Below are 12165 nucleotides of genomic sequence, written 5' to 3'. Positions count from 1 at the left end.
TTTCAGAAATAGAAATGCGGGACACCCCCCCTCACGCCCAAAGCTGTACAGGCAGAAAAAAAGGGACATCCCCAAAACTCCTAAAATGCATAGAAATGTCCATATTGGTTCAATACGTAACGCAACATTTAATTCCCATTTACGGATTGTTCCTTATTTCAAGGGACGGGTGGCAACCCTACCCCAAAACGCAGTGTCAGCAATGAAATTAACTTACAAAAATATTTACAATAATAACTTGAAAATGAGTGTCCCCCCCCCCCCCCCTCCATCATTCTTGAGGGGAATTCTAAATCAGGCTGCTTAGGACAGCTATACTTTTCGCCAGGATCGTCAAATGAGCGTTTCCCCCCCCCCCATCATTCTTGAGGGGAATTCTAAATCAGGCTGCTTAGGACAGCTATACTTTTCGCCAGGATCGTCATCCATTGAATATGGTACGCCCGCCAGTGTCGTGCCAATGTAGTTACCCCAGTCAAAAATTGTATCACCTGGGCGGAGCCATATTGAGGTAGATTTGCGTCTTCATTATTCGATCCCAAAAAAAGTTGCTTCAGTCAACAACAACAAAAAAAAAGTTCAATCAAAATATATATTTTCAATAAAAAAAAGTCACTTCAATTAAAAAATGTGTGAATGCAAAAATAAAAAAAAAAAATAAAAAAAATGCATTTGAAAGCTATTTTTCTTTGGATTTTTTTTTTTTTGATTGAAGTCAATTTCTTTTTTTTGGTTGAAGCAACTTTTTTGATTGAAGTAATGTTGTTTTGCGTTTGGGTAGGACATTTGGGTCTTTATTATTCAATCAAAAAATAAGTTACTTCAAACCAAAAATATATATTTTCAAAAGAAAAATCACTTCAATCAAAAAAAGAAATTTCAATCATATAAAAGTTTTTAATGCTTAAGTTTTAAATATTTGAGACTCAAATATTTGCATTTGAACACTCAATTTTTCATTCAAAAATGTTTTGATTTTAGCAATCCTTTTTGTGACATTTGTGTCTAAATCAAAAAATGTTGCTTCAATCAAAAAAAAAATATTTTCAAACAAAGAAAACTCTTTTGAAAAATAAAATTGTCCTCCCCTATTTTTTTTTCTTTTTTAAAAAGTAATATGCAAAGCAAATGACAGTCTAAGGTGCTCGCCGTTGTTCTGTTCGAAAAATCATTATGAAAATCTTTTTTTGTTTTTTGTTCATTTCATTCATTTTTGTTGTTTGTTTTATTGCTTTACAACTCATATATAGGAAAGTTAATTACAGGCAATGACACTTTTCGGCCACCGGGGAGGGCCTGGGCTGGCCCCCCTTAAACTCCGCTTATGGATCTATTACATCATCTATTCACACCGGCCTTCCTAGTGTGGAGTTTGCATGTTCTCCCCCTGCCAAGATGGGTTTTCTCCGGGTACACCGGTTTCCTCCCATATCCCAAAAAACGTGCATGCTAGGTTGATTGAATACTCCAAATTGTCCTTATGTATGAATGTGTGCGTGAATAGTACGTGAATGGTTGTCTCCTTGTGCTCCGTTATTGGCTGGCAACCAGTGTTGTCACAGATAACTTGAAAAAGTAATTTGATTACTTTTTTAAGGTATAATCAGTAATGTAGTTACTTTACTGATTACTATCAAAATAACTAAGTTACTTTAAAAGTAATTTATCAGTTACTTTTACCAATTTTTCTCCCTTTGCCGCCTTAACATAAGAATGTCAACAGAAAAATGCATGTAATTGACTTTCCAATAATTGATTTTAAAGGGGAAGAATTTTTCACATAAGGTTTGATCTTGGAGTTAGCGGGCTTTAATTAGTTGATGGAGTTGATTTCAACCACCATTGACTCGTGCTAGCTTAGCCACTCCGGAGCCCTGAAACTAACAAATAACACACTGCATGGAATTTGGAATTGATTAGCGGGACAAAAGATGAATGACTGAATAATGGGGGCATGGTTGATTCGACTCCAAAGCGAACTACAGTTTTGTCTGATGGTATCTCTGATCGGTGGGATAGTTGGTTTGAATAATCGGTTTAAAAAATATTCAATAGCGACTGCCTGACTAATAAACAAAAATAGACTGTATGGTAAGAGTAAAAAATGAACACTTTAAGTTGTTGCTATGTAGTAAGGAAGGCAGATGTCCCTGTCTTGGGATGGAATCCCCATATCTCCAAAATCCTCATTTTCTAGGGTGAGCCGTCAATCCTGCATGGCTACTAGGGCTGTAGCTATCGATTACTTTAGTAGTCAATCCGTTAACTAGTTAATAATAGAATAAATTAATACAGTAGAGTAATCAGATTACGAACATTTAATGTGTTACAGAATACATTTTCGGAGATGTAAAACAAAGGCTAACTAAGATTGCACTTTCAAAAAAGCATAAAGTGTTTCTTCAAACAATGCAGGATTGTACTTTCATTTAAAAATAAATTATAATACTGTACCTGAGTTTAGCCTGGAACGGTATACAAAAAAATAACAAAATAAATAAGGCTCTAAGTACACGAAAAGAACAAGTGGCTAACTTACAAAGCAAAAGTCCAATAGCTTAAATGCTATAAAATGCTAACTTTTTTTTTTTTTTTTTTTACAACGCTCTTAACAAATCGTTCAAACACATTTTCCCACAAAAAATGACTACAATACCTTTAAACTAAATTAGGAATGCATAAATAACATATTAGCTCAAACAAAAACTCAGCAAAAAAATTTGGAAGTACAAGGTTTTGGCGGGTCCAAATTATGGGTGGGGAATTATTTGATAGATTTTAACCAATGGTTTTACTCATTAGCCTAGGAAAGCTTGTCAACTTTTGATACTTGCTCTTTTAGAAGATTTGAAACTTACTGTATCAATAAAACTGGGACACATTTTAAGTCGTGGTTCGCTGAATAAAACAAACACAGTCAAAAATATAAAACATCTATTCAATGTCTCAATACATATATTTTTAATCTTACCAAAATTTGCCAAATAAAGGTAGAATGTCAAAGTGACGTGAAAGTTATTCGACTAGTTGGATTTTAAGTTATTCACTCTACTCTCGTCACATGGTCCGAGAAGCCCCATTGACTTTCTGCGTCACACTGTGTTTAAATGTGTGTAGTTTAAAGTTCAGGACTCTTGCCCCCCGCACCCCGATCCTTCTTCTAAATCCTCCGCCCTCATCCTGCAGCAGGCAGCCAAAATCCTGCTGGCTCTCTTGACGACTCAAGCAGGAGCAGCAGCAACCCACTTGATCAACAACTCAAAAGGATGCAGCATGCACACTACATACAAAAGGTTCAGGATAGTCACCTTTCAGGTGAAACTTTAAGCTTGCATTTTGCCTATGACTTGAAGTAGATGCTTCTCTTTCATCATAAAAGAATGTTAATTTGTAGCTCATTTCTTATTTGTTGGCAGTAGAATTAGGCCTGTCGCGATAACAAATTTTAGTGTGCGATAATTTATCTCATAAATTATTGCGATATGCGATATTATTGCGCCCCCCCAATTTTTTTTTTTTTTTTTTAAACCAATTTACAATAACACAGTGAGAATACATATATATTAATAGATCAAGTACACCCATTTAAATGCGATAAATGTTTACTCTTAAATTAAAAAATACTGTTTAAGAAATCACAACTAAAAACAATAGACCATGCCTCTTAAGTAAAAGACAACAATATTAATACCGCACAGAAACACAGAATAAATAAAATGTGTTTTTCAAGAAATAAAATAAAATTGCACTTAATAACTTAATCATTTAGGCAAATGAATAATTTTTTCCCCTCATAGCTTCAGCTATGGTGTTCCATAGGGATGCAACGATACAGTTAAGTCACTGTTCGGTACGATTTTCGATACGGGGGACACCATTTTCAATTCAATTAAATACATTTAATGCTCTGGAAAAAAAAAAAAAACTTGTATTTTTTGTTCCTTTTTTTTTTTTTTTTTTTTTTTTTTTTGCTAACAAGCATTATTTAATTGCCATCATATAAACATGCATTTTAGTGCATAATATTTATGTGCTTACTTCTTACTGATCTGAAGAAATTTTGTATAAAAGTGCTGAGAACAGTCTTTACTGTTTGTAAAGTGAGGCGGGGCACACTATTGATTGCTATTACTCTCTTAGCAGGTATGTTTACCACATGAGAAAAACATCCTATTTGTGGTCCCGAGTCCATCTGTGTTATGTACTGAACTAACAATATTTGCAGCATTATCTATAGTCATTGGTATGGATTGATTTGGCCTCCTTATCTTCCATTCAGTCATGGCGGTTTATAATTCATCGAGGTAGTATATGGACTACGTGTCCCATAACGACTCTGGGCTCACGTAGCCAATGGCATGGGACGTAACTCATCTAGTTTGCTAATTCATGATGGTGTGTGCGCGCATTAAAAAAGTTAGCAAACGCCACAGAAATCACGTCTGCTCATTACTGCACAACACCAGCATATGACAATCGACTTTCATAAACAGGACGAGTTTGAAGCACAGCGCTCTTAATTTGCCACTCAATGTTCATCATGTCCATTCAGCTGTCCGTTGTCTAAACGAGGTTGTTCGTAGCAGCCAAGTTGGGAACAATGTTTTGGCGGACTTCGGTGATGAAACGTTCTTCGTCCATGTTCGCTGGTGTTTAAACCGTTAATAAGACACTGGGCTGTTGACTCCAGGCCTGAATCTGCCCATTTTGACGGATGCGTCCCCAGCAAAAATAGAAAATCGCCTAAACCAATCGGTGGGCTCCGGCACACCGGAGATGGTCCGCAGTCAATCCGGAGCACTGACGCGGCCGGTATAGGTTGAACAATAGGATATAATGGGAACATATTGGCCCTGGCGCTATTTTTTGCCGGACCTGGAACGAAGATGCATTTTGCGTAGTTGGTAACAAAGTATTCGAACTTTTAACAGCACGTTTGCCGTACGCACGCGAGGCGATAAATCGCAGCGGAAAAATTACAGCCTTCATTTTTTTTAATCGTGCGATAAATGGAATTATTGCATATTGCGACAGGCTTAAGTAGAATATATGTCGGTTTCACCCGTGACACCTATTTTGGAGAAAAAAAGGTGTAAGATAAGGTTTTTGACAAGTGACTTGAATGTCACTTCATTTGATTTACAATAGAAACTTGTACAGTGTAACATGTTTATCATATAGCAACATAAAGGTGAAATGCAGCATAAGTGTTTTCCAGTGTGCAACACCAAAAGTGGTTTGACTACGGGGCATTTACAGTTATCTGTTGCTTCTTCACTTTTATCTCTGAATCTAAATCTCGGTCATCTCTTCTCTCTTTAGTGACTCCTGATTTACAGCACGCTACCATTTTCTCTTTTGCTCTTCATGTCTTGTGATTCAGTCTTATTTAATCTGAAAGAGACACATTTCTACCATCTACTCTTGCTTTCTAATACTCTCTCCAATCTGTCCCTGTGGAAAACCACATAGTTGACCACAAAAATAATTTGCATTAAAAAGATGAGGTCAAATAAAATTCACCTGTAAAGGTTACATTGGACTTAATGTAAACAGTGTCTGTGCTGTTTGCATGGTCACACTGATGACTGGCGTGTATCCGCACGAGTGTGGTGGAAGCGGGCTTAAATATACCAAAAGAGTCATGAGCAGCTTTTAGCTTTCTCTTTACTGGGAAACAAAAATCAGTTTCACTTCTGCTTTCTAAGTAAACAATTGTAGTCGGAGCAGTGTCTTGTTGTGGGTCAATACACTAATTAATCACTTATTAATGTTCTGGATGTACAGTACTCTCACTTTCACACGGTATATATTTGAGGAGAAATGGTTACTTAAAAAAATTATAGAATAAAAATAGGAAGAGTAGCACAGCAATGGAATTAGTGCCTCTCGATTAAAAGTAAAGATTGAAATACAATACTTTAATTAATGTAGACATTTCTATTTTAGTACATATGATTAACATGACAAAGTATTTTGACAGCCACAGATGGGCCTCTTCCCTTTTGACCATTCTTTGATGCATTGCAGAGAAATCTCGTTCCAACCTTGACAAACAAATGTTCGTTTCTAGGTCGTGACGTGACAAAAACGTTTTACAAGATGAGAACAATCTGAAAATACAGATTTGTTTTCCAGAATTAGAGGCATCAATTGAATCAAATTTGCCTTTGGGTTATTTAGAATTTTAATATATTTGTTTCTGTTAACACAAACTGCAAATCATTCTGTTCGGGTTATTTTTTCCGCTCTGTGAGAATTGAAGTAGTACTTGCAAGTTGTTGTTTTTTTGCCTGCATGTTTTTCATGTTTATGCCAAGACCTAGTAAAAAAACGATACAGCTACAGTATAATCTGCATTATTCATCATTCAGTTTACAAGTTTTATCAGTGTGCTTGTGAATATGTTGACCTATCCCTGCACTTTCTCAAGATCAAAAGTCAAAACAAAGTCGCTAAGCCCTGGAAAAGTTAGAAGTGCTCTTTTTAAAAATGTTTTGGTACTTATAGCGAAGATCTGGTCCCTTACAAAAAAGTCTCTATTGTAGTCAGAATAATTTTTTAAAGTAGCGACCAAATTTGATTTGGAATGGTCCCTGATATGTTTCGACTAGAATATATAAATCTTTTGAATGCTTAGAATCAGGGGTGAAAGGGGCTAGAATTTCTTGCCCGACCTCCCTAACATGAAGGTCGCCACGGAGCCAGATTTTTTTGTTATGTTTGGGTGGGGGTGGGGGGGGGATGAAACCTCCTAACAACACTGGAATGCAGAGAAAACTGCTTTTGGCACAGTTATACAAATAACACACACGCACAAAAAATGGTTTTAAAATCGTTTAAAAAAAATAATTAAAAAAAATGGTTTTACACATGCATTCGGCTGCTGCGTTACACATACTATCACAGGGCAAACATGAGAACCTGATTTTTATTCAAAATTGTATTTTTCAATGATTTGCAAAATAACATAATGAAAACAGCAGTAGGGCTGCAGCTATCGATTATTTTAGTAGTTGATTAATCGATGAACTAGCTAGTTTGAATAATCAAGTAATCGGATAATGAACTTGAAAAATTAAAATACCTGAGCTGAGCCTTAAACGGTATAAACAAATAAATAAGGATCTATGTACAACAAAAGAACAATGGCTAACTTACATAGCAAAAGTCCGCTAGCTTAAATACTATAAAACGCTACTTTTTTTTTTTAATTTTAAGAATGCTCTTAACAAATGGTTCAGACACATATTCCCACAAAAAATAAAAATAAAAACGGCAAAATATACCACTAAACTAAATTACGAATGAATTAGTAAAAACATTAGCTCAAACAAAAACTTGGCTTATGTTGGTCTTAACATGGAGCATCTGGATTCAGCCATGTAAAATGAGGCAGACTAGAGGGCAGTGTATCCACCCAAATAAATAAAACTAAATGCAAACACTTTCAAAATAAACCATTACAATGCCACTTTAATTAAACGAATACTCGAATCGGCAAAATTATATATACTTTTGTTATGTACTTCCTTACTCCAAGTACATGTAAGGCCGAGACTTGAATGGAACAACACTTCTTTATTCAGTGTGCTTCTCAGCATATACACTCACCGGCCACTTTATTAGGCACACCTGTCCAACTGTTCGTTAAAACTTGATTTCTAATCAGCCTATCTCATGGTGGCAACTCAGTGCATTTAGGCATGTAGACATGGTTTAAGACAATCTCCTGCAGTTCAAACCGAGCATCAGTATGGGGAAGAAAGGTGATCTGAGTGACTTTGAACGTGGCATGGTTGTTGGTGCCAGAAGGGCATGTCTGAGTATTTCAGAAACTGCTGATCCCCTGGGATTTTCACGCACAACCATCTCTAGGGTTTACAGAGAATGGTCCGAAAAAGAAAAAATATCCAGTGAGCTGCACTTCTGTGGGCGGAAATGACTTGTTGATGCATGAGGTCAGATGAGAATGGCCCGACTGGTTCGAGCTGATAGAAAGGCAACAGTGACTCAAATAACCACCCGTTACAACCAAGGCAGGCAGAAGAGCATCTCTGAACGCACAGTACGTCGAACTTTGAGGCAGATGGGCTACAGCAGCAGAAGACCACGCCGGGTGCCACTCCTTTCAGCTAAGAACAGGAAACTGAGGCTACAATTTGCACAAGCTCATCGAAATTGGACAATAGAAGATTGGAAAAACGTTGCCTGGTCTGAGGAGTCTCGATTTTTGCTGCGACATTCGGATGGTAGGGTCAGAATTTGGCGTCAACAACATGAAAGCATGGATCCATCCATCCATCCATGGCTGGTGGTGGTGGTGTAATGGTGTGGGGAATATTTTCTTGGCACTCTTTGGGCCCCTGGGTACCAATTGAGCATTGTTGGAACGCCACAGCCTACCTGAGTATTGTTGCTGACCATGTCCATCCCTTTATGACCACAATGTACCCAACTTCTGTTGGCTACTTTCAGCAGGATAATGTGCCATGTCATAAAGCTGGAATCATCTCCGACTGGCTTCTTGAACATGACAATGAGTTCGCTGTACTCAAATGGCCTCCACAGTCACCAGATCTCAATCCAATAGAGCATCTTTGGGATGTGGTGGAACAGGAGATTCGCATCATGGATGTGCAGCCGACAAATATGCACCAACTGTGTGATGCCATCATGTCAGTATGGACTAAACTCTCTGAGGAACGCTTCAAGCACCTTGTTGAATCTATGCCACAAAGAATTGAGGCAGTTCTGCAGGCAAAAGGGGGTCCAACCCGTTACTAGCATGGTGTACCTAATAAAGTGGCCGGTGAGTGTATATCACCGAACATCACAAAGATTCCTTTTATACTGTAATACCACACCCACAGGAAGTGCACACTATGGCAACAGCAGTGTGCCACAAATGTGTCACATCTCCTCCCCCCTTACATAACATGTCCCAGAAATAAACACAAAAATACCTCCCGTTTTCCCCCCATTGCTTATTACTTATAAATCCACTCTATCAGGCGGTCGCCTGTCGCGTGCAGGATAACGACGTTCAACAGTCACTTCCGATTTCCCACTTGTGGAAACAGGTTCCGGTTGTGCATTGGTTGAATTAGACCCAATTACAGCAGGATTGTTTGGGTTTGACACATCTGGTAAGCTAGACATTTCTGGTATTTTTTGCACATCCGGTAAGCTAGACATTTCTGGTATAATTACACTGCTAGCATCATCACAATCAATAGACAGTTCTGGAGTAGTGTCTGGTGTTCCCAACAATTGATCCACATGGCGACGCCAAACACCATCAGCTGTCTGAACTGTGTAGGAAACAGGCCCAGTTTGAGCAATGATGGTGGCAGGGGCCCACTTTTCCGTACTCTGATAACTCCGGGCCATAACAGAGTCACCAGGTGCAAAAACTCGGTTCTTGGAATGCAGGTCTCTGTACTTGACTTGTTTCCGTTGATCCATTTGAACAATCTCGCTCAAGGTTGGTGGTTTCAGAAGATCCATGCCAGTTCGTATCTCTTGAGAAAGCATTAGGCTCGCTGGCGATACCTTGGTAGTTGCATCCACAGATGTTCGGTATTTGACGAGAAATTCTTGTTGTCTCTGATGGAGTGTACTTTGCCCTTGTGATGCTTTGAGAGCATGTTTAAGGGTCTGCACAAACCTTTCTGCCAGGCCGTTGGTTGCCGGGTGATAGGGAGCCGACTTAATGTGTTGAACCCCATTGGCTCGCAGGAATTCAACCATTTCTTTTGACACAAATTGGGGCCAATTGTCTAACACGAGTTGTGCAGGGGCTCCGAAACGACTAAACATCTCCCCTAACTTCTCAATTGCCTTTTCCGATGTGGTTGATTTCATGATAGCTACCTCTGGCCACTTACTAATAATTCGAATCTTTTTTTCTAACTGAATACTCGAGTTAATCGATTAAACGTTGCAGCACTAAACAGCGGTAACCCCAACCTCTATCGCCTAATTTTTATATTTCCTCACATCTAAATTAAATGCAAAAGCTCAATTTTAATTATGAACATATGTACATTAAAATTGAAGATCATGTAAACATTTTTTTTTTTATTTTTTAAAAGATATAAGTAAACATTCACAAAAATAATACAAATGACTCACATTATGCACAGTGAAATGGAATATATTTTGGAGATCTCACAGTGACCGTTTCAAATTGTAAGGAAATCAATAAGTAGCCTAAGATAAATGAACAAAAATAAGTCCAAAGTGCACATTGACATGAAAGATGTTCTGACCCTCCCCATTAAAGCAAATAAAATAAATAAGCCTCTTCAAATCTTTTTCTTTTAAAGATCTGATCAATTTTCTTTTGCATTGCCCTTTTTTACCGCATTAATTCAGCAAGCTTATTCACATCAGTCCATGCGCACATCGACGTGACTGCTCGTACCAGGTCTCGTCAGACTCCCGATAACTGCTGCAGCTGCGGAGCGCTCCGTGCCGTCCGTAGAATAAATAAATAATAAATATCGGTGGAAACGGATGACGCTACACAAGCACTTTATTATTCTTGTTGTTAACACTTGTGAAAGTAAATCTGACGTTAGTAGATTTTTTTTTTCTTGGAGATAGCCGTGTGGCAGCCAGGCAGGTTGTTTTGGTGTTTTGACAGTTGCCATCATATTTTCGGGATCAAAGCACCGTTCCGCCCCGTTCCAGCGCTGAATTTCTTACCGTTCCGGTTTTGTGTACAGAATCGCAATAATGTGAAATATGCCAAAAATAATGGCCCTTTTATTTAGGGGTGCTTGGGGTAGTCTGGGAGAAAATGGGTGATAGGATGATGAAGCGATCATAAGTGACGGATCACTGGACCCAGCAAATGTAAGAAGAACCTAGTCTCCCACCACACGTGCTGTTTCTTAAAAAAAAAAAAAAAAAAAAAAAAAATCATCCGAATGATTGACATATTCATTCTTTCCTCTCACAGCTCCAAGAAAGAAGAGCACTCAAATTTTTGGCTGAGCTGATCGTGGAGGCTTGGTGCGACTTTCCTCATTCCAACCTTGTGACAAAAACTCTTGAGAATAGTGGGGAAAGATCACTGTGGCTGACCTTTGAATTCTGCATTGAACAACAAGAAAGAGCACTTTGGAAGTCCAGAACAAATTGCAGACTCACCGTTGAGTGACTCCACCCGTGCGTGAACTTCCGATTGACAACATGGCAAAGAAGAACCAAAAGGGCAAGTGTGTGCTTGGTTGATGCTCACGCACGCGCAAGGCTATGAAATGTGGCATAACAGGCAACAGAGTGACCTGGCCATGCATGTTTACTGTCACGTTAACCTCTTTTCCTATCGCTTATGAACTGTTTAACTTTGGACTTCCTTCTCACTGTCCTTTTCAGCCTGTGCATCCCCCCCACCCCCCTCACTCGGTCTGTTCTTTTTGTTTGACACACCATTTGGAAAAGACAAATTTCCTGGAGTGATTTTAACTGTAATAGCCCCATTAAAAATAGATAGCGGAGTAAGTAGTGCATAGTGATTTTGGAGCTCTGTGTTCATTTTCTTTGGCTCCTTTCAGACACTTCGGGGGTGGTGTTTGACACACGCTCAAAGATGGTGATGTCCCAGGGAGGTCCGCCAGAAAGGATGAAGGAAAAGGTAAGACGTGGGTACGCAAGAATAATACTGACAAGTTAGTTTTAAGCACATGCGTATTTCCTTTTGTTACTACTTTTTAGGGCCTCTAAGCATTGTTGGTTTAGAGTGTACGCCTCACTTAACCTGAAGGTCTGTGAAGAAAGAGGCTACTTTTGATAAGCAGTTCAATCCATTACGTGTAATCACTCCATAGGCCTAAGGGGAAAAAGAATGACTTTTCAATACTGTTGATGAAATGGTTATTTGTCACCCGGCTTTTTTTCGTGTTGTATGTGCACATATGTTAACAGACTTTTCCATAAACAATTGATGGCTATTAAGAGTGTGCTTCTGCTCTATGGAGTGTTTCTGTAAGATGGTAACAAATGTATAAGTGGATGGAAGATGGCATTTTTGATCCCAGAGTTGAATTGGAAGTGTTATTGGACACTGGTTGAGAATACCCCGAAATGAATACATTTACAATAATAATTAAAAAAACTAGTACAGTATGCCAAGACTGTGTGGCAGAAAGCAAC

At 38.4% G+C, this 12165-nt stretch overlaps 1 protein-coding gene across 2 annotated transcripts in view; it reads left to right on the top strand.

Annotated features, from left to right (window-relative positions):
- Positions 1 to 12165, top strand: part of spats2 (spermatogenesis associated serine rich 2) — a 29794-nt gene that overhangs the window by 2133 nt on the left and 15496 nt on the right. The window contains exons 2-3 of one of the 2 annotated variants that reach the window (XM_057830254.1): positions 10970 to 11224; positions 11568 to 11647. In XM_057830254.1, coding sequence (XP_057686237.1) covers positions 11203 to 11224; positions 11568 to 11647 — 102 coding nt within the window. In that variant the 5' untranslated portion in view covers positions 10970 to 11202. Of the gene's footprint in view, positions 1 to 10969; positions 11229 to 11567; positions 11648 to 12165 lie in introns of both variants that reach the window. The other variant, XM_057830255.1, reaches the window with a different exon arrangement.

This window comes from Corythoichthys intestinalis, chromosome 2 (assembly GCF_030265065.1).
Source record: "Corythoichthys intestinalis isolate RoL2023-P3 chromosome 2, ASM3026506v1, whole genome shotgun sequence".
NCBI classification, from domain to species: Eukaryota; Metazoa; Chordata; class Actinopteri; order Syngnathiformes; family Syngnathidae; genus Corythoichthys; species Corythoichthys intestinalis.
The sequence above is the reverse complement of the archived record's forward strand: the minus strand, read 5'-3'. Positions and strand labels throughout refer to the sequence as shown.